Below are 24,946 nucleotides of genomic sequence, written 5' to 3' on the forward strand. Positions count from 1 at the left end.
GAGCCCATCCCACTAACAGCAGAGTTCCAGCCTCTAATGCCACCCATTCCCAAAACATAAGAGCAAAGCTTATTTTAAAATACTGATATAAGAGGTGCTATTTTAAGCTTGTTGCCCCTTAAAACTTAATTGAAAGTTAAGTTGAATCAGGCACTGGAATAGGTTGCCAGGGAGGTGGTGGAGGTGTTTAAGGGGCATCTGGACCTGGCGCTGGATGATGTGGTTTAGTAGCTCAGGGGTTACAATGGTAGTGCTGGGTTTATGCTTGGACTTTATCTTAAAGGTCTCTCCCAACCTTGACGATTCTATGATTTTTATTCCCCGAAAGATAAATCGTAGCATCTGGCAATATTGTTCCAGCAATCCAGCTTTTCCGGGGAAACAGCGCTCGGCAAGAAGAGCGCGCTTATTGAAAGGCGGGTTGTGCCTCTTTTTTTTTTTTTTTTTTTTTTTTTTTTTTTTACGTTATTTACTTCCTTTATGATGGTTGCACAACAAGGTCAAAGTGCAGCCGCCTCCCGTATACGCGACCGTGTCCCACCTGCCGGCAGCGCCCGGCCCGATGCCCGCGGGCCGACCCTCGGGGGTCAGCGCTGCCCGCCGGGCGCTGCGCGGAGCGCGGCTCCCCCACAAGGGTTAAGCGGCGCCGGGGGTGTAACGCGGGCTGACACACGGGCGGGGATCGCCCTGCCGTGCCGGCTCGCAGCTGCGACTGGACCGTTCAAAATCGCCGTCTCCCTCCTTCTCTTCTCCCCCCCCGCCTCCCCTCTCTCCTCTCCCTTTTCCCTCCGCGGCGCCCGGGCTCGCAGCGCTTTCCCCGGCCGTGCTGAGTCAGACCGCGCCCGGCACCCGCCCCCGCGGCCCAGCCGCGCCGAGGGGCTGCGGCCCCCGGGTCGCCCCGCCAGCGGCGGAGGGAGGGAGGGAGGGAGGCAGGCACAGGGGCTCCTCCTCGCCCGCTGCCCCCGCCCGGGGCTGGGCGTGCACCCCGCCCGCCCCGCCGGTGGATCAGTTACACGCAGCTGGCACAGGTGCGGGGCGCCCTTCAGACTCGCGCCGGCGGGGGAGACCCGGACGCAGGGAGCAGCAGGGAAAAACATGCAGCCATTTTGGGCCGAGGCAGACAAAGAGCCGCCGGCGGCCGCGGCCGCCCCCCCGCCCTGCCCCGCACGGGCCCCCCGCACCAACCCGCGCCCGCGGCGCGGCCACACCGAGGGGGCCGCAGCCCCCGCCCGCCCCGCGGCCCGCGCGGAGCCGCCGCCGCCGCCCGACTCCCAACTAAGCGTTCGCAGCCATTTGCACGGCCTTTTATAGCGCGGGCGCCGGCCAATCAGCGGCGGGCGGAATCCCTGCCCGGCCCGGTGATGTGAGGGCCGGGCGCGCGCGCGTGCGCGGTTGGTGCGGGGGGAGCGGGTGCGAGCGGGGCGGGGGGAGGAGGGAGGAGTGAAAGGGGAGGGGGGGGAGGAGGGAGCGCTCACAGGAACCCTCCGAAAAAAAGATGGCGGCGGGCTCGGATCTGCTGGATGAGGTTTTCCTGAACACGGAGGTGGATGAGAAGGTGGTGAGCGACCTGGTGGGCTCCCTGGAGTCCCAGCTGGCGGCCTCCGGCCACCACCACCAGCACCACAAGGCGCAGGAGCCCCTGAGGGCCGCTGGGGGGCTGCTGGGGAACCATGTTGTGAGCGGCAGCAGTAGCAGCAGCAGCCCAAGCCCCAGCCCTGGAGGAGTAGTAGTAGGAGGCAATGCTAATGCCCAAACAGAGAGCGGCAGCGGCAGCAAGATGGGACTGAGTGCCCCAGAGATCACAAAAGCAGGTAACGTGGGCAGGGGTGGGGGGCTCTGAGGGAGAGGGGCCCTCCCCTCCCCCCACTCCCCAGCTCCCGCTGCCTCCTTCCCTCTCTGCTTTCCCCCCTTTTCCCTCTCTCCTCCTTCTCGTTGTGGCAGGAGCGGGAGTGCAAAGGGTGGTATCGATCATACGGGGGAGAGCCTCCCCTCATCATGCCCCCTCGGTGTGTATCCGCGCCTTGCTCCCTCCCCTTTATTTTCCCTCCTCGCCCGTGCTTACTCGAGGGTGTTGGATCATGTGTGGGGGCAGCCGCCCCGCAGAAGGAGCCGGCAGTGCCCGTCCGTGACTCCGCCGGTCCCCTCTGCTTTTCCTGTCCTTGTTGCTGGAGTGTAAAAGGGCTCTGTTAATCCCGGGGGCTGAGGGGAGGCAGAGCCCACCCCCTCGGTCATGGCTGTGCCTCCTGTGCTGCCTGTGACTGCTCCCCTTCCCTCTCCAGGGGTGGAGGTTATGGGGGGGATTCCCTCTCGATAATGCCGCCTTAGCTGTCTGTGTAAATGCTCCTTCCCCTCCCCCTTCGCTGTTGCTGAAGTGGAAGGGGGTGTTATTAATCATGACACCTATTTCCTGTAGAGGAGGAAGCGAGGGGGGATTTCAAGGGGAGGAAGTCCCTCAAAATGCTTCCCCCCCCCAATATCTGCCTGACTTAATATTCCCCCCCGCACCCCTTCTCTTGTTCCAGGGGCTTGGAGGGGGCATCCAACACTCCCGTTCCTCCTCTGCCCTCAAGGGGGGGTTGTCACAACGCCGGGTCCCAGTAAGGGGGGGAATTCAGGCCACAACACCCCACCTTGCACAGCGCCTTCTCCCACCCGCCCACCCCCGGAGCTGCCTGGGAATATTCCCCACTTCGTGCTGGGAGGGTTGTAGGGGGGCAGTGTGAAGGCTGGGACTGAGGGCTCACTAGGTGGGAATGGAGGGAAGCTGTTTTTTCAGGGGGATTGGGAGAAATGTCTCCCCAGAATCTCTCTGCAATTCCTCCCCTCCCCCCCTTTTTTTTTTTTGCTTTCTACTTGCTGAAGTGTAAGAAGATACTACAGACCCTGTGTTATGATTGATGAAGCTCTTCTAGGAGGATCTCCTTGACCCTTATAACGTGCATCTCAGTGTCTCTCTGTCACTATTCTTTTCCCATTTCTATCTCCTTAGGGCCAGGACCTGGACTGTGTGTGATTGTACTTGTGATAACACCAGGCCTCATCAAGGGGCACGAAGATTATTCAGGACAAGAAGCTACATCATCTTGTCCTTTCTGAAAGCCAGCTTTGCTTTTTATTTATTTATTTTTAATTGTCTCTGGCTGTGGGAACTTCAGGTCCATAAGAACAAATTCTATAATAAAGAGAAGGGATCTTCTAGCAACCTACTCGAGGTCCTGCAGTACCTCTTATCTTGCCAGGGCAATGTTTTGCTTTTCTTTCACTTTTCATATTTTACTGTTGTTGAACCTCCTGATCTGACTGACTTACTCTGTAGGTGATGACAGGATTAGAGGGTAATATGTGCTGGATGTAGGGAATATGTCTTAATAATGTGTCTTCCATGGCCATTTTCTCTCCTTGCAGTTGCAGTCCTTTTGCTAAATGTGATATCAGGCTCTAGAATGGGGAAGAGGTCTAAGATGATCTTCCTCCCTTCCCTTGGTTCATATTAAATGTTTTCCCTGTTTTGTCTTACTGTAGTGTCAAAAGCAGGAGCGTTACAATTAATATTGAATCTGCCAGAGTTTGGTGGGAAATTGGAGGCTTCAAGATAATGTCTTCAAAGCCATATTCAGTTTGTACTCTGTCCTGTTTTCCTGGCTCCAGGCAGGCAGCTTGGAAGATGGAGAAGACCTGGTGATGAGGGAGAACATTCTGTCTTCTATTCTTGCTCATTCTGTCTGTTTACCCTTATTGTTGTTTTGCAGGAGCAGGAGGAGTGCAGGGGGGTGTTATTAATCATAACACCAGGTCCCAGACTTCAGCTCTGGATGGAGCCACCACAACGAGCACCAGCACCACCACTGCAGCAGCAGGAGGATCTGAAGTCACTGCTGCTCCAGGGACCCTCAGTCAGGGCAAATCGGTGGTTATCAGCACCATGGCAACTGCCTTGTCCACCAGGAATGGCAAGATTGGGACCACAACAGTGCAGACTTTGAATGGGAGTAACGTGGTGATGAACTCTCACCACACAGGAAGTGCTGCTTTCTCTGGGACTCCTGTGACTGCCAACCCCACTCCCGCACCTGCTGTTGCCCCTCTCGTTAACAATGGACCTGGATCCGTGGGGAAAGGAAACGCTGTTAATGCTGTTTTGCCCTCAGCTTCCAACACTGTCATCCAGACTTCTTTCCTTAACACTGCTGTGTCCTCTGCATCTTCCTCCTCGCCCACAGTTATCTCCTCACAGCCACCGCCGAGCGTCGGGACCGGGGCGCCCACGGTGACGCTCGTGAGGCCCCCGATCCACACAGCAGGACCCACGGTAGCTGCAGCTGGTGCAGCCACTCAGAATGGGAGCAATACTGTGATCAATTCAACCATCAGTGTGGGGAGTTTTCCTGCTGTTGCCACAGCCACTGTGGGATCTGGAGTTTCCCTCCAGACATCGCTGGTGAACAGCCAGTCTGGTTCCACTGTGGCAGCAGCTCCTGCCACACAGGTCATCAAATCTGAGTCTCCTAAAACTATAGTCCAAGCCGTGTCCCAACAGCAGACGCTGGCTACTGGTGGCCAGCCCAGTACTACAGGGGGTAACATGATTATTGGGCAAACTATGCAAGCTGGGCTCTCAAATGTTGCTCCCAATCCTGGTGGGATACCTCCTGCGGCTCCTGGCACCCCCACAGGAATGGCTAAAGGCACTGCCAATACGGTGGCACAAAGTCTGCCAAGGACTCCAACACCAACTACGAGTGGAATCAGAGCAACTTTGACTCCTACAGTTTTAGCACCTCGTTTGCCTCAGCCACCTCAGAATCCGACTAACATTCAGAACTTTCAGTTACCACCAGGTAAGTAAGAGGATTGAGGGGTTTTGTTTTCGAAGTGTATTTCTTGCAGGGAGGAGAGGTTCCAAGCAAGATTCCTTGCTGTTTAATTGTCAATTGTGGAAAAGGCATTACATGTAACAATGAGAATCATCTGGTGTTGAGTAGTAGCATAGTAGCATTCCACTGCTCAGAGTATGACTTTGGGTGACCAGAAAGTGTTTTCAGCAGTAATAATTTGAAAATAATTCTGCCTGGTATCTTTGTTCCAGTGTGAGTGTAGATGAAGCTGCAAACTGCCAAAATGTGACAATGGAATATTATGCAATGAAATGTTGATATTTCATTTTCAAGAAAGGCATTTTGACTTTTCAGGCTGTTTTGTCAGTAGCTTGTAACCTTCACGTGCTGCTCAGTTCCCTCTCTGTCCCTGCATGCCCTCAGTACCACAGAGCTCTGGTGAATAGAGAAGCAGCAGATACAACACGAGAAAACTACCTTCTTTTTGCTTTAAATACCTTCAAAGTCTGACTTAAAAACTCACAGATTTGAAGCTTATTATCATCTTTTTAGTCACTGGCATTCTGATACAAAAGGCAGACTTCCTATGTCCTTACCTCACCCTGTTGTGTCTAGGGCTGCAGCGTTTGTAGTAGCTAGTCTCGTGCTTAGTGCTGAGCATCTCTGGACAAGGAATCTAGTCCTGAACTCAGTGGGTGAGTAAAAAGCAGGATGAGAAGCATTTCTTTGCTGAGAACTGTTGTGTCCCTCCTTAAATATCCTAGATTTGGAGATTTAAGGTTATATATTTGCTATTATTTTGAGCAAGGCTTGTTACTTTTATCTGTTTTGCTTTTTGACTGATAATACTTGTGTGAACCTACACATTGCTTCCTGTCTTCCTAATAATACATACAACAGCTGTATTCTTACTCTTCAGTGTTTTCAGGGCAGTATACAAAGAACAGCTAATTAAATTTTGCTACTAGTACCGAGTGAAGTCAGTGGTGGTTGTGTATCATCTATTTCAAGTGGTCTTGGTAAAAATACATCTCTTGGAGCTCCTGACCAACCTCAGAGCAATGCACCTGTCACATAAAGTAGATCAGGAACTGTACCGTGTTACTGCACACTGTCTTTTTGTGTAATATACATAGTGGTGTATGATGCCATGTAGTTTGATGAAATCTGTCAAACATTCTGGATATCCAAGTTCTAAATGGCATAAATATTTCTCCTTTTTTTTTTGTATAGAAGATTATTCCATATATGAGTAATTTGAATGACAATGTTGCTAATTTAAAAAATAGCAGTAAAACTCAGATCTTGAAATCCCAGTGCTTCATTTGAAGCTTGTAAATTGATAGGCTGGAAAATCCTTATTTATTTATTTATTGCCATAACCTATCAAAGGATTGTTCAGGTTTACAGTCTGTTGCCATGTATACCTACATTTTTGTTAATACTGCATTATAAACCTGATTATGGGGAAAAATACTTCTGTGGAGTCCAGTGGGACCTTTTTTTAGGTGACTGATGTTTTCAAACTGCCACAACATACTGAAATGTGTTACTCTTAGAAGCAATGTTGCCAGTTCTTAAGCAAAATTGGACTATAAATTTGCTTCTTTGGAGGTCTCGATAGATTGAAGTAAAACAATTTAAGTTCTAAGCACTTGGGTTTTTATTAAACACTTTTCTTGTCTGTCCTGCACTTTAAGAAATATTTATAACTTCAAAAGAATAAGCATGACTCTTAAAATAAGCAAGTGTTATGTGACTGGATACACAGAAATTGGAAATTGGGTTCTTGAATGACAAGACAGTCTTAATATTGAAAAAGTGTTTTTTTTTTAACAGATTATTTTTCTTTTAAATTGTTTTGGCTTGTTTGTTATACTTTCCAAAGCAGCCAACTTTGAAAATGTTTTGCAAAAACATTTCTTTCAAAACACTTAAGAATTGGTGGATGCTGAGCTCTTACAAATCTCTCACAGGTGCAAGGGCCAAGCACCTCTGCAAGTCTGGCCACATGCAACTGCTGAGAACTTTAGCAGAGTGCAGGTACATTCCTACTGAAAGGAGAATAGGTGGCTGTGCTTTTGAAATTGTATTTCAAATGGCAGCATCACAGGCCAGATTTTTGGAGGCAGTTTGGTAGGATGAAGGTGCAGCTGCAGTGCCTGTGTGCTGTGCACCTACTGTATACATCACATTTGCATTCACAAGTTTGTTTTTAAAAGTTAGTAATGTGTGCTAGTAAGAGTTTCTAAGACTTAGTGCTTGAAATCATACACTGCACACACAGCTTTTTACACCAAGAATTACAAACACTTAGAAAGCAAGTTCTGATAGAAAGTTTGACCAATAAGCAGCACATTTTACAGTTATTTTCGTACCCAGAATCACTGTTTCTAGCTCTCCAAAGTACAGTGTCACATGTATGGGAAGCAGAATATAAGATGTCAGTAAGTGTTATTAACTTGGGACTTGAAAACTGGAAACCTTTCAAGGTTTCAGATGTTTTCTTAAAAAGAGCATGTGGGAAATAAGCTCATTCAATGGTCTTTAAAACACAGGACTTTTAGAATAATGCTTTGTATGGCATCAAGGCAAATGTGCAACAAACCTCAACTGACAAACTGGAGATGTTTGAAGAGCCAACGGGCCATAGTTGTTGTGACCTTGCTGGATTTTGGTGTATTGATTATCTAAGCAACTGGACTGTTGAGAGTATCCGTGCATTAGTAGTGGTTTTCCACTACTGACATCTTTGAGGAAGAGGACTCTTGCACTTAGTCTTTTCTTCAGGAGCCTGTGTTTGAAACTTTGTGGTCCAATTGGACAGATTTGGGTAATGAAGGTCCCAAAATAACCTTATTTATATCTTAGCAAAGACATGGAAATATTGTGAGATGATTTTGTAGGGGGCAGGAACAGAAATTTCTCTTTATACAATACTGCCTTAAGGATGCAACATCTACTGAAACTGTGGCTGAAAATAAATTGGATGAAGTTTGTTGTTTCCGAGTACTTCAGTAATGTGAAACATGTTTTGTACAATAATATGGGAAGAAATGGGAAAATCAGTTTGTTAAAGCAGTAAGTCGGTGTTCAGCTTTTACAGGTGCTTAGAAAAGCCTGCAGAAAAGTATGACTGGGATTTATGCCCTAAAATTTATCTTTTGCATTGTGAGAGTTTGTAAAGTGTTTAGAGGTCACTGCTGACACAGAGTGGAATCATCTTGTAAAATGGCAAAACTTGTGTACTTTAAAATCACTTTTGTAAATACCATCTTGTCCAGCCAATGCTGTAGTACAAACCCAGCACTATGAGGTTGTGCCTACTTTAGCACTACTGTCAATTTGGGGTTCAAAGATTTGGTTTCTCTTCTTGCAGTGTTGTTACTCTGCTGCTTTATCTTTATGTACAAGCATCTCATAGTGAGTTTTTAAGGTGCCTGCTTAGAGAAAGGAGCAGATTGGCGAGTGCTGTGGGTATATAGTAAGGACAGTTTTCTCTACTAGCTTAAGTAGAATTGAAATCTAGAAACTTTCACTTCCTCCTTTCCCCTCTTTTATTTTACCTACTGAGTGATTGTTCGTACTTACAGAAATTTGGTGGCTTGATCCTAAAGACTAAGTCTTTTTTTTCCTAAATAAATACAATTTTGTGACAGTCCTGTTTGAAGAGAGCAGGTAGGATGGGTTGTCCTTGTGGTTTTTTTTTTTTACTTCTGCAATCATGACCAGTGTTCCCGCTGGCAGTAGTGCAGCTGTAGTAGAACTGTTGTCACAGAGTTGTTTTGTTTTGTATCTAAAAATAAAACATCTTTATTACTTTCCCAAAACTCAGTTGGATCTGCCAGTAGCTGAAGACAGGGAATGAGACAAGACTTCTTCGTTGGAGGGCATCTCATGGGCCATTTCTGGCTGAGGACAGGATGGGCCCTTTCTAGACTGAGAAACTGCTGGGGCCCCTTTAACGTGGAACGTTCCAGAGCTCTGAACGTTGCCAGTGGTTAAAACTTACTGTTGATGCTTTCCAGAAGCAAAGGGTACCTGGAGGAGCATTGGTGCTGTACCTCTGCAGATCCTGGAAGATGTGCTATGTGAATATGCACCCTCATGGTTTTCTTCATGGCCTTAGAGGCTCAAAACTTCACTTGGTGTTAAACAGGAGCTTCTTTTGTAGAAACCAATCAGTTTTTAGCTTGTGTTCACTATCCAAGAAGGATTTGGATTTAGGCCTTGGTTATAGTGGCTTTAGGATGGGAAAGCATGGGTTCAGGTAGTTTTGACTTGAACCAGTCATACATTTTGGAGCTGGAGTAACTGAAAAATAACTTCTGCAGGAGTAGTTCCATTTCTTTCAGTTGGGAGTTGGGGTGGTGGGTGATTGGGCAAAGGAGGGTGTATAAAAATGGAGAGAAGTGGCAGCTGAGAAGAAAGAAACAAACAATGTGTGTTACTTTTTCATACTGAGCTCCTCATTCCTTGGGTAACTTTGTACTTGAAACATGTACTCCAGAAGTGCCCAAAGTAACTAGGATGTGGATAGATGAGGAAATCGTCAGACTTCCCTAATGTAAGAATTACAGAAAGGAATGATAGAAATACTATGAAGTAGTGGAATGTGGTTGTTTCTATTTCTCACTGACTAGTAAGCAAGTTGAAACATATCCTCCTTATAGTTTCCCTGTGTGTTGCATGTGCTGCCAATATTATGCCTGTTAACCATGTTGGCATGGCTTGATTTTGTTAAAAATAATGTCTGTAATGCACCATGACAATAGGAGCTCCTTAAAGTACTTACAGGATGTTTTACTTTCAAAGCATTTTACAAAACTTAATCCTTGCAACATGCCTATGTGGTTGGTAAATAAAGTAGTATGAACTCTGCTTTAGAGCTGGGGGAAAGAGCAACTTAGAGAAGTTCTGACTTGCCCAAGGCCATGCAGGAATCAATATTTTGCCAGGACTAGAGCTTGGGAGTCCTACACTTGGCGCAGAAAGTGGTATCTCCCTTTCTGAAAGATAACTCTGGATCTCCTCTGCAGAACTCTTCTGGGTGAGGGGTGGATTTTATGTTCAGATCATGCATCAGCAAAAGGAACATTCTGCTTTATTTGGAATCTGCTACATCAGATCTGCCATATGTCACCAGACCGAAAGTTGTGTTTGTTCGCATTGCAACTTCCATAACTGAGGAATCCTGCATCCTTGGCTTTGTACCCCAAAGGACCTGAGGCTCAGAGAGCTGTGCAGTAGGATTTTTTGGCTCTGTTAAAAAGTGTCTCAGTGTTTTGCACATCTGATAAGAGTGGCTCGTTAAGTGATGGGATCTAATGGGAATATAATTGTGATTCTGTTAAGCTGTGAAAGGTACTGACTTTGACTACATATTGTTCACTTCTGTTATGGGAAACACTCTTGCTCCCAACAGCCTTTGGAAGAGCATGTGTGGATATGTCTGTATACGCTTCAAATTGTGATCTTCTGGGTTTTTTGGGTATCACTAGGCTTATGATAAAGGTTGTTGGTCGATGACCAGAAGTGAGTGATTTATTTCTTTAGAGCTGTTTCACACTCTGCAAGAAGTTAGGTGTTTTCCATCTCTGAAATCCGCCAGGTTACTTATAAAATGCAGCTTCTTGGTTTGAGGACCTCAAGTTTGGATGCTGCCCAGGACTTGAATGCCTTACTAACACAGGATGCTGCAGCAAGGTTAGCAAACTGAGGGGAGAATGCATTTTGGGCACTGATAAGACACAAATTAGTAGGTATCACAAACTGTCTTCAAATTAAATGCTTTGGTGTATGAAAACTCTTACTATTGTTTGTCTTCCCTGTTTTGGGAAATAGGCTATAAATAGAACTCTAAAAAAATTTATGAAGTAGTTCAAGAACACAGTTGAAAATACTGATATTTAAACTACCCGGGTTTTGAGCGAAGAGGAGGTGCTGGTGTGTGGAAAGGTTGCTTTCTGTTCTCATAAAAACTGTGTGATCAAAAACTGAGTCTGCTCAGAAGGAACTGGATATAGAAGTCACTTTACACATTAAACACTTTTTGTTACTATAGGCAGTTTTTGTCAGAAATACTCAAAATCAGCATTTTTACCTGAAAATAGCTACTGTTGTCAAGGTTATTCTTTGTGCTGAAACTTTCTGAATGTTTATAACCTCATTTATCTGTCTGACTCCGCTCCTTGAATTTGATGCCATTGCTTTATGTCAAAAAAAAAGGCTTTTGCTAGTTGGAAGACTTAGCAAGTTTAGCTTTATTAGGCAATGTTATCTCTCCTGAAAGAAGATTTGAAAAGGTAGTGGCATGAAGAAAATAATTCTGAAAATACAAGAACCAAAGGCAATGATAGAAAGGAGATTTAGTCATAGGTAACAGACAGTTATTTCAAGTGTATTATGAACTGTAAAGCTCCGTGCACGGCCACAGGGATGTTCCTGTGTACAGAGAGTTGTGTGATCCTTGAATGTTGCTGAAGGTTCCCTGGTGCACTCCTAGGACCGGACCCTCGGGGTGCCCCTGTCTCATTGACAGGTTGCACACAGTTGTTGTACAGAGCTGGTGACTGTGGGGATGTTCAGGCTTTGTTTTTGTGCTCTTACAGGTTGTTAATCCATTAACTTTAATTTGTTTTGAAACTAATTAAGATCTTGCCTAAATGCGAGAAGTTGTGTATTTGTACTGATAAAGGTTTCTTCAAAGTTGTAAAAGCTTTCTTGTTTGAATCCAGTTTTTGCTGTATCAGCCCTCTTGCATCTGGTTCCTCATAAGAGAAGCAAAATAGCTCATACAATAAGCTACTTCTACAAGGACACAGTTGTGTTCACACTGGAGATTTTAAGACTAAATTAGTGTGGCGAAATATCCAGCTCAGATGTTGAGAGAAGCATAAAAAGTGTGCACAGACCAGGCTGTAATTAAGCAGGTGTAAAGACTGTGTGATCACTCATACTTCAGATTAGATGAGGCTTTGTTTTTCATTGAGGCTGTGGACGCACAAATGGAGCTTGTTGGTGGTTTTAAACCTTTTAGGACAGTTTTACCTCAGCTTACTCTGAAAATTTTTACCCCAGTTCCGTTCTGTGGTAATTTCTTTCCAGAAATGCTGGTTGTCTTCTGGAGGTGTGGGTATCTCAAGGAACTGAGAGCCAGTTTTTTACCACAAAGCCTCCTGTCTTGGAGTAATTTTCTTCAGGTGTCTTTAGCATAGTACTTAATGTGAAATGAAATTGTCCTTGAAGCCTTATTTATGCCTTTAAGGATTTTTTTAAACTGTAGAATATTTTTTAATGAGAACAAAACTCTGATTATCATCACTATGTGATGGTATAGATTATCAATAGTCAAGAAGGAGGTGATAATCATAAGGAATTGATACACCTGTGTCCTCTTCCTGCAGTGAGATCTGTTCAGTACCTCAGTAGAGCTGTCTTAAGGCATTGTACAAATGTAGCTAATCTTTTGTCTGTAACTGTTGGAAGGCTAGAAATAAAAATATGAGTTTCTGTACTTATATTACCATGATCAGAAAGTTACGACTTGAATATCAAAGGTTGATTCTCAGCAAAGTGCATAAATAGGTTATGAATCCTTGTACCCAGGGGTGGTGCTTTTGCTGTATATTTATACAGGATTTAGTGCAGGGTCTGACTGGGATATCAAGCTCTTTTTGTGGGATTTGGAAAAGTATATTGATAAAAATTAAGTAACTTTTTGCCATTGCAGAGCTCTATAAATTGGAACTGTAAGTTATGAATTATGTATGTCTTTTGGTGCATTTTTCTTTAAAATGCATTACTAGAATAAGTTTTTCAGTAACGTGTTGTAAGCAGCACCTAGACAACGAGTAACATAAAACTCGCAGCAGTGTGTAATGTTATTTTACATGACTGGCATGACTGTTCTATGACTTCTATTGAATCAAGTAAGCCTCTCTAGTAAGAATGGTCTAACTTATGATTATAACTTGATTAATATACGCTTCTGAGAATAGCTGAACTGTTAAAAGCTATCACAGTGCTTTTGTGCAGAATAAAGCACGTGCTGGATAGACTGTGCTGACAACCAGTATAGTTGAAAAATGTGCGCTCCAGATACCAGGGTATAAACAAAACCAAACAATGAGGTGTGGTGCCATGCTCAAGCCTTTCTGAAATGGTTTGAGGGGGCAGCAAGGCTGCAGTAAGTTGTCTGCACACCTTCCTTCAGTTTATTAACCAAATATTTCTGTGAGGGAGGGTTAGATTGAGAACCTCTCTCCGAATGTAAAATAACATCAGGTGCACTCGGCCGAAGTGGTGGTGTGGCAAGAGGGACCAGTTGTGCTCACGTGAGTCAGAAGTACCAACTCTGAGGAGTAACACTGAGGAATTGCAGCACTGGTGGCAAAAGAGTTGATGGAGGTGACCAGAAGAGTGTTTGCTGAGGGATCAGTGGGGGATGTCAGGAGAAGAGATCTGGAGCAGGGAGGCTGAGAGTGACTGAACTGTGTGGAAGTTAATAGACAGGCCTGAGGAGTTGTTGGTTTTTAATAGACATATGTGCAGTTGTGTTTGCAGTGGTATTAAGGGTGGATTGGGAGAAGATACAAGTGTTCATGACCTGAGCTTCAACCTCTTATTTCCTTTCTTTCTTCCTTTTTTCCAGTGTATCATTTGGATTTCTTTCCTTCCCTGTCCTCCATGGGGGAGGGGGAGAGAAGGCACTAATTATTTATAAGTGTTAGTCATACCCAGTCATTAAGCTTAGTCACTACTCAGGACTGTGCATTTGATGGTTGGTAAAAATCGAAACGAGACCTGATTTTGTTTAAAAGCTTTCTGAATTCAAGCTTACAGGTGTGAAAATAATTCTGTTTCTGTGTGCAGACTAACTGAAAAAGCAGAGCTATTTAATAAATGTTGCTATCAGCCAAATGACATGTAATATCATGTCCCCTTGATAGTTTGTATTGAACTTGCAGGCGTAGTGTTTGGCATATTCTCAAAGCAGAATAATTTCTGTATGGGCAGTGAGAGAGGCATGAAATCCCAGAGGAGGATGTGGAGGGAACCTTTCCACTGAGGCTGCCCTGGGGAGCTGTCAGTCAGTGGAATTGTCCAGTGTCAGGTCTCCACAGCTCTGGGTGAAAAGGTGACATCAGCAAAGGGTTTTCTCACTGCTAAAATTACAAAGAGTGTATACCTAGAGTAGGGCATTCACAGTGGGGACAAATTAAAGAAATGCATTTTTTATGGGGTTTCGTGCACTTAGTTGTTGTAGGGTGTTGCTTTTTGAAGGAAGAAAACAATAATTTAAAGCATTTAAGGCATTACTCCTCATTAAGTATGTGTGTGCAGACTGTGATAAATGCAAAGTAGATTGGCCATTCCCATTCAGCACCAACCTTGATATGCCTTGGTTTAGACAAACTGTTTGTCACAAATGAAGACTAGCTGAGTTTTAAAATCTATTTAAAATAACAGAGGAAAAGAATTAGTGACACTTAATTTTGTGTCTTCCTTTCTGAAAACCAAATCTGATTTCGGTGTAACTGCATTATTGTATGATGTAAGTATATTGAAACTAATGGCAGAGCTAAATCTGAATCACTTGGAGATCAATAATTAAAGCAATTGGTTTAGCTCTTGATAATGTTTTTCTTAGCTCTTTCTACATCAGACTAAAGACAGATTTGTGTGATGATTGGGTTGCAATTTAACAGAGCGCTCTGGTGTTTTGGCTTTGTATGCTTGACTAGAAAGGAATGTTAACACACTTTCAAGGAATATAGCTTTCCAGAGAAGTCAGAATAGTTTCAAATCACATTGTTGTTGAAGCGTTTGTCAATCGTTGCTATATAAATTGATGTATTTCCCAGAACAATTCTTACACACCTTTTCAACTGAGCAGGTAAGATTTTTTCCATGTGGGATCACTGTTAAATTCAGTGGCTTTTTGGCACTCCAGCATGACGTTATTCCTTTAACCATATTCTTAGACAACCTGTGAATCAATACTTTACAAATGATTCACTTCTTTACCTTTTAGACAGTACAATTGAGTTCTGTAATTTGAAACTGAGTTCTTACCTAGTAAGAGTAAGTGAAAGCTGTGTGTGCAGGTTGGGCGTGTGCAGAAAGGTGTGATGGCAAACAGTGGAGTGCTGTAGTAAACTGATGCTGTACTAAAACTTTTAGGCATTGGATCTGGGTAGAATTTTACTTTATTCCAGAGTGGCAGGAGTTGAAAAGTAAATCAAGTTAGGTGCTTTTGTAGTTCTTGTCCAAAACTCTTTGCTGTGCCAGTCTTCACTGTGTAATGTTTACTGCCTGTTGGGAGAGACTCCAAGTGTTTTGTGTTAGAGATGTTCTGAAGCAACCCCTGACAGTCATGGCATGTTTTTTCATGCTAAGTTGTAGCTCACCTTCAGCACAGCAGGTGCCTTTCAGATGTGTGGGCACAGTGTGCACTGTGTGCTCAGTGCAGCTGTGCAGAACCTCATCTTCATGGCTTTAGGGTGCCCATTCCTCTCAAACAAGCCGTGAGGGAATCTGGTACACACTCTCAGGTTGCTCCAGTGTGCTGGACAGCTCTAGCTCTGCTGGCAGTTTTATGGCCTGCAGACCTGCAGCTGAGCAGGGAACGTATCTGCTGCTAACTCGTGTTTGTACAGCCTGACCTCGTCGTGCCAGCACAGGGGAGGCACTTCTGGAGCAGCTCAAGTCACACATAGTGTTCATTTTGAGCTGGCTGGTTTGCAGGACCTGATACCTGCACTGTGGAGACTTCTCTGTCAGCACTGTGGTTATCCTTGTGGAGCTGAGATGCCTTTGTAGAAGTCACGAAACAACCACGTTTGATGAAACTCGAGAGCTTGGATCTCTGATGGTGTCAAAAGCTTCAGCAAGCTCAAGTAAAAGCTTTTTCTGGATTTCTTGTGCAGCACAGGTCACCTGAGGTTCTAAGCACCTAAACTTAAGCCAGAGCACCTAATGCAGCTGGTGCACACCTCTCATGGGGTGTGAAATAGTGTGTCTTCAGTGACATCTAATCCACAGCTGTGTTACCATTTACAGTTCTGTGTTACTCATCTTGATTTGTAATCCCTGCTTCTCATGAGCTGGTGTATAGATTGTCCTTCATGAGCTGCTACACATGTGCTGGTTACAGGTGCTGCTTTTTGACACATGCAAATAATTGTAAGTGTGCTAGAAGTTGTCTGGTGTTAGGAAAGATTCCCTTAATTACCCAGGTTTTCATGGAGCTGCAGTGGACCAGCAGACTTCAATAGGTTCTTTCTGCTTTTCCTGGCCTTTCATTCCTGTAGAGTTAGAACTTTCCCAGGTGGGTCAGTTACTGTGAGAGAAGGAATAGTTGGACAGCGTTGATGTCAGTACCAGGTTATCCATTTCCTTTTCTGGAATAAGGGACATACGTCACTTCTGCTAAAGCTGTTCCTGTAGTTTGTACAGGCAGCTGTCTTTTTCTCCAGCTCTCTACGGTATTCCAACTTTTTTGTATTGGAAAAATCATAGAAACTTTGTGCTTTTATAAAACTTCTTTCATCTCATGGCCCCTGTTTTACCTGGTCCAACCACCTGCAGAGCCTGGACTCATCCCCTTTGCTTTAGATGGTTTTTGTGGTGTGTATGGCAACAACTTGCATAACCTTACAGACATTTGCTTTCCGTTTTGTTGCAACAGAATCTCTTCTGACAATTCCGTAGGAATACTCTCATGAAGCTTTCTCCTGCTAATATGGCACAGCCCACATAGGATTACTGTCAGAATTTTCTGCCATGTCAAATGTTTGCAGCATCTTGCCACAAATGAGTGTGCGCTTGAGAGCTTAAGGCCCAAATGCTTTGACGTGGAGATAACCTCATAGTGAACTTCCCTGGCAAATCTAGTTAGGATTTGAAGATTTGTCAGATGTCAGCGGACTGTATGATCAATAACTTTATTTTCTAGAGGTGTTTGTAAGGACTTTGATTTCCTACACCAGAAGCATCAATCCTCTAGTTATTCTTTCAGTCTTGGACATTCTTTCTGAACACCAGCATGTGTGTGTATTGATTCTTTGCTGCCTAACCTGACCCCAGCTGTTTTTTCTTGGGAAATAAAGTTCAGTTACCTTTCTACTTTTAAGAAGAGAATTTCCTCAGGAGACTGGAAAAGGATATTCTCCATGCACTTTCAAGATCATACACCCATTAATTCTTCTGTCATGTCTCAGCAACTGAAAAAAACAACCTATTAAAAGTCTAGGTTCTTAGTAATAGTTCTGAATTGATCTGGATTAGACCATGAGCTACACTGTGGGTAATGAGCAAAATCTGTAAGCTTGAACCTTCTGTTCTTCTGTTCAGTGTCTGCATTAGGAAGAGAGATGTTGTCCCTTGGGATCTGATAGGATCCTGTCTAGGGTTTGTATTTCACAGATAGGCAGAAGTTTTGTCCTTGCACACTGGTATGAGACAAGCATGGGCACACCTTTTTGTGGTCCTCTTGTCACCTGTGGTATGGATGCAGTCCCTGAGACATGGAGCATTTGTCCTGAGAGGTGACACCCAGATACTCCTGCTGGTATGGCAGTGAGAGGGGACAGTCTGCTGGACTGGGGATTTCCTCAGAACATTGATCTGAAGGTGCCTGCTATACCTGCAGCAAGTTTTAACTCTCTCCTTGAGAAGTCCAGCTCCTATACATATTATTAATTAAGATTTACCAGCAAAAACTGGTAACAAAACAGGAAACTTGTGTGCGTTTTTTTCTTTTTGGATGTAGAGGTTCTCTAGCAAGAATGTCTTGGGAATTGCACAGATAATCAGAGTAGTCTGCAAAGGCTACAAAATATTTTATTAGTCTTCTTTATTATTCTGTTATTTTTTTTTCTTTAGTCGTTGCTAAGCCAAACCATGTTTCAAAGAAATAAGGAAGAGGGAGACATTTGAAAAAAGCCTGGTTTGTGTTTTTCTGACATGTCCTATGGCCAGAGCTCTTCACTTTTGATTCCAGTGCGTAATTTCACAAGTTTTATTAATTTAAAAAAAAAAAAACCAACAAAGAAACAAACCCCCAAAGCACAGCACTTTGTAAATGGCAATGCCAATAGCAAATGGAAACACAAATAAGCAAGAGGCAAAGATGACACTGTAGAATCCTGCAGCTACATCCTATAATAATGACATTTTCCCTTCCAAACACTCTGGTAAACAGGAGAGATCTGGGAAGGTCTCCACAACAAGAACACATGGGATGACCATTGTACTGGTCAAGAGCACAAGTCCCTTTGGCTTAAGGAGCAATCCAAGTCAGTTTTGTTAATCCTTCATTTGGAGCCATGATGAATTGTTTAATTCAAACTAAAATATGAGCCTCTTTCAGGATTCTCTTAAGCCTCTGACTTCTAACAAAAATGGTAATTAATTTTAATTTTAATTAGTTTTTTAATGAGAGACTTGGAAAGAATGCTTGAATATTTGCATTTTTAATATTGAATATGATTTTAGAGTACACGTGATCAGACTGTCTAGGAAAAATAAGGCAGAGAGATATTTAAAATGAACAAGTTTTATTGTCACCTTTTTATAATTGAACATTTCCAATTATCTTTATTAGCTGTTTGAGCTTAAATAGTAATTTATCCATTTGTGGAACAAACCCCTGGATGATAAACTTGAAACAGAAAGATCTTTTTCATCCTTTTTCATCCTACTTTAAATATGTTGCTAAATTTAATTGAAGCAGTGAGATACCTTATAAAATACTAGCTATCTGCTAGTACCTGCTGGTCAGTTCTGACCTGGTTCCTTCAGCATTTGCAGCCTTATGCACTGGAGTTTGAGGTTATGATACTCATCTGTATTTAAATATTTAAAATATAAGTTTTGGAATGCAGGAGAAAGAAATTTGTTTTTCTACACGTGTGTCTGTCAGCCCTTCCTCTGTTCTACTGCCACAAATGGATCAACTGAGGTTCACGTATGGATGGAGAGAGGGGGCTGTTACAGTCCTACACTGACGTTGTTTAGAAGGAGGAGATAAATGGGACTTTCTTATTAATTCTTAATCGAGTTAGCACCAATGAGCCTTCTGAACTTCACTGAAAATCCACTTAGTGCCAGCCTGGGTGTAGTTTTGGGTTAGTGAGTTCCTTTTTTAGCTAATTGGGTTGGAAAAGAGTCTGTAGTTGGGCTGGGGGGAGAGAAGCTGAGAGAGCAGCTCCACCTCCCTTTGTAAAGAATTCTCAACAAGGCTTGAGGGGTGTTATGTGTTTGTTCAGTCAAAACTTACTTGCCTGCAGACTGTAGTACTGGTGAATTGCTGCACAGAAATTTCAGTAACCAAGTTCATCACAATCTGAATTTTTACACCTTGTCCGAAATCACTCATACACCAACATTCCAAGCAGGTAAAATGTCTCATATCATCATACCATGATTGAAGCTTATGCAAGACTAGTCAGATATTAGTAATTGTCTTTATGTTTGTATATAGCCCAGTGCGTGTGCACAGGAATTTATCAGGGGTAGACCCTGAGATAATGACACCTTAGAAACTCTCTAAGTTGAAAATAACTGTGTATCAAATTTGAGTGGGAATGAAAGAACAGTTCAAATGTAGCTTTGTATGAGTTACTTTTTTATTATGACTTCAATACTTGAGGGAAAGTTCAGACTTCCCATAGTTAGGAATCTAGCAGGGTAGTACTTAAAGTCAGGGTTTGAATTACAAATGATTGTTTTATCTGTCTGCTGCCAAAAATTGAACTTTCTTGATATGTTTTCTAAAGCTCACATTACTGTGCTTTTCAACTGTCTGTTTGAGCAGTTGTGCTATGTTAATGTGTAGGCATGTTCTAATTTTGCATGTAGCTCAGGGAGAATATTTCATTGTTCAGACGTTGTGCTTGCACTCCATGGGTATCCAACCTTCATTTTGTGGTTATTTCCCCTCTTTTCTCTCTTCTCATTCATATTTTGGGGAGAAAACCAGTTAGTTGACAGGACTGCTGTGCCGAAGGGTAGTTGTGATGTTGCAGGGCATTAGTGGGTGGTGCACACCCATTCCTGAGACTGATGTGTGTGTTGTACTGGAGACAGGAGCAGTTATCACAGAGCTCTGATGCTATAAAAGTTTATCATATGCAGGTGAGGAGTTTTAACTTGGTGCTTTCAAATAATTTTAGTCACATTTCACTGGGAGAGAAGTTTAAAAAACAATCCCCTCTTCCCAAACTACAGTTAGTGTCTCTTATGTTGCTTCTGTAAGGAAAAAATATATAGCTTTAAAGAATTTGTATGGTACATTAACCTTAGAATATCCTAGGGAACCCCAAAAATGGTGAGTTTTAAGAAAAAAAGTTTTCTGTGGGGTGTCAGTATAATTCTGTGATGTTTAAGGACTTGATGAAGGCACAGTCATAGATAGTTGCATTGGGCCTTTTCCATTGCTAGAAACTAAATAGTACCCAACAAGCCTTAATATTTGATGTTGACTTGAAAATAGCTCGTCTAATCAGATTTTCACTGTACTGATGTTTTCAGTTATAACAGTATTGAAGATTTCCATTGATTCAGTGTTTATCTGCTTCAGCTGATTATTATGAGGAATGACAAAAATGGGCAATGTGAGTTCATTTCCCAGGATTTTGTTTGCACATTGGAAGAGGATGGCAGGTTCTGTTTGTGCAGGAATGAGCTTGATGTAGTAGTAGGTCACTCTTTAGTCTTTAAAATGTTGAATTTCTCTTTTTTTTTTTTTGTCAGTAGCCCCCTCCCTGTAGCATGAGGCTGATTAAGATAAAGTAGTGATGGTTCTGATAAGCAGCTGACAGGATCAAGCTCTGTGTTCACTATTAAGGCTTTTAAGGTTCTCATAAGCTGTGGTGATGGTGTGTGTGCCCTTGCTGTTTTAAGGAAAATACTTCTTCTTACATAAGTTACAGGAGAAAATACATTACTGTTTGGAATGGCTTGGAAAATAGTTTTTTGGACTTGACAGCTGAACAAAGAGCATTTATTTCTGTAGACTGCAAGACTATAAATAAGTTCCCCCCCCCTTCCTACAGAAAACCAGTCTGAGAATATTTGTTTCTAGATGTAACTCTTGTCCGTAGCACATTGTGGGTCCCTCCTTAACATTTCTAATTAAGTTGCAATAGAAAATCACCTTTTGGATGTAAACTAGTTTAATGTCTCTATATGACTGCTTCATTAAAAGAGGGTTAATGCAGAGAATGTATGGAAAAATTAGGGGCAAATCAACTAAGGCTTTTCTTTTGAATGCGTTTTTATAGAATAAGTATATGGATTTTTGCAGTTTAACTTTCAAACAGTCCAAGAAAACTGTTTGAGGCATTGTCTGTAAACATTTTGGCACTTCACCTGAATAGAAAAGCAAATAAAAGCTTGACTCTTTTGAAGTAGTCATGCTCTGCGATGGCATAGACCAGATCTCCAGATATTGTTGGGGAGCGTGTGTAGGCTTTTGATTCACTGAACAACACTTCAGAAAAACTTTCTGATTTCAGTAGTGCCTCTTGATTTTCATGGTGAAGGTTCTTCCTGTAGTTGCTCACAAAAGCCAACTAACTGAGTGCCCAGTTTGTTTCCTTAGGTGGCTTTTTCAGAGCTGATGAGGTCTGAGGCTCTCCTGGGCTGACTGAGGCATGAGGAATGAAGGAGCTCTTGGAAAACAGTTCATGTTGTCCAGATCCTGTTTGCACGTTCAAGGAAGAGAGAGTCTCATCTGAAAATCTGCCTGTTAAAAGCTGTTTCCCTCCAGCTGCCCAGTGGGGTTAAGTGTATTGATCTGAGTGACTGAGCAGGGAATGACGGCCTCATTTCCCTCTCTGTTTTATTTTTCTTTTGGGGTGTAACATGGCACAATGCAGCCTGTTGCTGATGCACATGAGAGAGATTATGATTTTATAGCCACTTTCATTACTGAATTGGTTATGGGAAATTAATTTAGAACTTAGACAATTGTGTTCCTGTTGATGCTAAAGCTTATGTTTGATTATTTTTCTTCCCCTCTTAACAGGAATCTTGCCTAATGGCAGGATTTTCTTTTATTTGTAGTGTTTCATAAAACAAATTTCTTGGTAAAGAGCAGGTAGGATTTTTACATGTTGCTAATTTTAATGTTGAGTCACATGGAATATTTTTTGTTGGGGCAAATGCACCTCACTGTGTTGTGATGCACAATATACTGAGCATTTAGATAGAGAAGGAGTATTTCTGATATTAAGCTATTCTACACAAAATGTCATAATGCAGCCGGGTATTTTGATTTTATTCTAAACCTCTTTTGTTAGTTGCTTAGTCCTTCAGCAGGACATTAATTCCATATGCATCCAACTTGGATAAAAAGATCAGAAAAAGATGTTCTTTCATGTTTGGAAAGGATGTGTGTTGCTTGACCAATATCTGTTTTCCAGGCATGGTCCTTGTGCGCAGTGAGAACGGGCAGTTGCTGATGATCCCCCAACAAGCCTTGGCACAGATGCAAGCACAGGCACACGCCCAGTCCCAGCCTCAGAATACTCTGACTCCTCGTCCTGCTACACCGACCAGTGCACCCCCAGTGCAGATATCGACGGTGCAGGTCAGCTCAGTGATTTGTAGGGCTAAAAACTGTAAGATCTATTTTCTTTCTGTGAAGAATACGCCAAAAAGTAAGGAAGGTATGGTGTTAGGGATTGAAGAAACCATAGATCTAACAGGCTTTTCATAGATTCATAGAATGGTTTGGGTTGGAAGGGACCTTAAAGCTCATCTCGTTCCAACTCCCCTGCCACTAGACCAGGTTGCTCCAAGCCCTATCCAGCCTGGCCTTGAACACTTCAGGGATGGGGAGTCCACTTCTCTGGGCAGCCTGTGCCAGTGCCTCACCACCCTTATAGTAAAGAATTTATTCCTAATATCTGCTCTAAATCTACTTTCCACATGGTAAAGGTGATGTATTTTGGTCCTAATTCTGTTACAGCTTGGCTGTTACTCATAAAAAATATTTTTACCTATCTGGATCTCATTAAGTTTAAAATTTTGATACAGAGAAGACCTCATATGGTTGATGTGTACAACTCTTTTCCCCAGAGAAAATGTAAGACTAAAAGAAAAATGTGGATATGGGTATATATACACTGAGATTTTGACAGGTGCATTAGGTTCAAGTCTAAAATTCCTTCTCACAGTTTTCTAGTGGTTTCGATGCATTCTTTGGTGTCTGTAGCAATATTAACTGTCCAGGGACAAAATACTAGATAAGGTAGAGGATATTTAACTACGGGCACTGATGTATTTGTTTCTTTTTTTTCTCTTCCCCAGGCTCCAGGAACACCCATTATTGCACGACAGGTGACACCAACTACTATTATCAAGCAAGTGTCTCAGGCTCAAACAACAGTGCAACCCACGACAACGCTACAGCGTCCCCCGGTTGTGCAAGTGAGTGTGTAGGAAAGTAATGTATAAATGAGACTGCCAGACAGACAGGAAATGCAGTTGCTAAGTGCAGGGAAGAAATGCCTCCTGGATTATCCTTTCTAAAACACTGGCAGCTCTCAATGTATATTTTGGATGTACGGGTATAATTTTTTATATCTGTGTTATTATTATTTCATGTTATACCGATATGCATCTCTGTTTAAAGGTATCCTGTTAGTAGTTTGTATCGCCACAGAGCTGACTAAAACAAAATACCTTTATGTCTTCTGCCTCAAGAAACTGACAGGAATTCCCTTTGGATTTGGAGCTGTGGTGTTATTCCTATGATGGATCTGCAGTCCTCTGAATTCTGCAGCAAAATTTACAATTGCAAAGACAACTGCACTGGCAGCCTTCTCTTCCCCAAGCCTTCTTCCTCTCACACAGGTCTCTTCTTTGGTCTGTGTCCTTCTAGAGACTGATAACTGAAGGACAGGCAGTGGTGTCAGTCTGGGCTGTCCTCTCATAGCCTGGCCTCTGGTAATCATGGGCTTGCCTGGAAATGTTTTTTGAGAGATGGTGCCGTGAGTTTAAAAAACACTGCAAGAGTGTGAAATTCTCCACATGGCTTCCAGGCAGCACTGATACAATATGATTGCTGTCGCCTAATCTGTCTCATTGTGCTTTCTTCATCCTTTGAGTAGACAGGATTAGAGAGTTTTAATTTAAAACATGCAGGTTTTGCTATGCATCCAGTTAACCTTTTTTCCCTCAGAGAGCCTTTGCCTATGCCCGTGATCTTTCCAGATCTAAGAGTTAATTTACCTAACTGAGTCCCCTTAATTTGCACTGCTGTTATACTGGACAAAAAAAAAATAAAGATCATTCCATCTGCATATTTTATGCTGTAATGAGCACACCATGGACTTCGTTTATCCTGATTTCAAAAAAATGAGACAAATGAAACCCTTGTCTCCTTTAGTTTCTCTCAAAATACCAATGAAAGTTAGCTTTGGCAGCACTGGAACCTCTTTTCTTGTGCACCTTTATATAAAGAGCAAGTTTACAAATGATTTGTTAAAATTCTGAGTGTCAGCTGTAACTTGATAGGAATTGCTGTCCCGGGGTTGTTGTTAATAATTAGACTGTGTTGGAAGTCCATGAATGAGCTGTGTACGTGAGAAGTTCTTGTTTACAATGGTGATTCTTTAGAGGTGATGTTCCTGCTTTGAGCTGCCGATCTGTCTACAAAACTAGCACAGTGTTTTGTCCCATTGTTCATCACAAAGACCTCGAGAAGATCCGAGCTTTTGTCATAGTGCCTTTTTAGAAATTCCTCCCTTTGGAAGTGGCATTTAACAAAACAGGTAGGAAAAGCTATTGCATTCACAGGGATTCAGCACTCGTTTAAGCTGTGTTTTTAAACCACAGTGGCTGAAGATATATTTATGGTGTTTTATTCAGTGACCAAAAATCACGCAATTTTTCAACTTTTGGGATTCCTGTTTGGAATGTGTTTAGTGCCATCTGGTGGCTCTTTCTGTTCACTGCAACCGATCACACATTAGTAACTTATTTATAGTAGCTGAGAAAGGTGTTCTACTGTCCCAGAGCTCGTTTTCTGTTTTGATGGCTCAGGAAAACAGCTTTTTGATATCTTTCAAGTAAAATAATCTTGTGTTTGTGTTCTC

The 24,946-nt window shown here is 42.9% G+C and overlaps 1 protein-coding gene across 1 annotated transcript in view; it reads left to right on the forward strand.

The window, feature by feature from the left end:
- Positions 1–1,423: 1,423 nt before the first annotated feature.
- Positions 1,424–24,946, forward strand: part of TAF4 (TATA-box binding protein associated factor 4) — a 35,792-nt gene continuing 12,269 nt past the window's right edge. The window contains exons 1-4 of the mRNA XM_064674091.1: positions 1,424–1,811; positions 3,750–4,838; positions 22,268–22,434; positions 23,157–23,276. Coding sequence (XP_064530161.1) covers positions 1,496–1,811; positions 3,750–4,838; positions 22,268–22,434; positions 23,157–23,276 — 1,692 coding nt within the window. The 5' untranslated portion in view covers positions 1,424–1,495. The remainder of the gene's footprint in view (positions 1,812–3,749; positions 4,839–22,267; positions 22,435–23,156; positions 23,277–24,946) is intronic.

This window comes from Pseudopipra pipra, chromosome 17, assembly GCF_036250125.1.
Source record: "Pseudopipra pipra isolate bDixPip1 chromosome 17, bDixPip1.hap1, whole genome shotgun sequence".
Taxonomy (NCBI): Eukaryota; Metazoa; Chordata; class Aves; order Passeriformes; family Pipridae; genus Pseudopipra; species Pseudopipra pipra.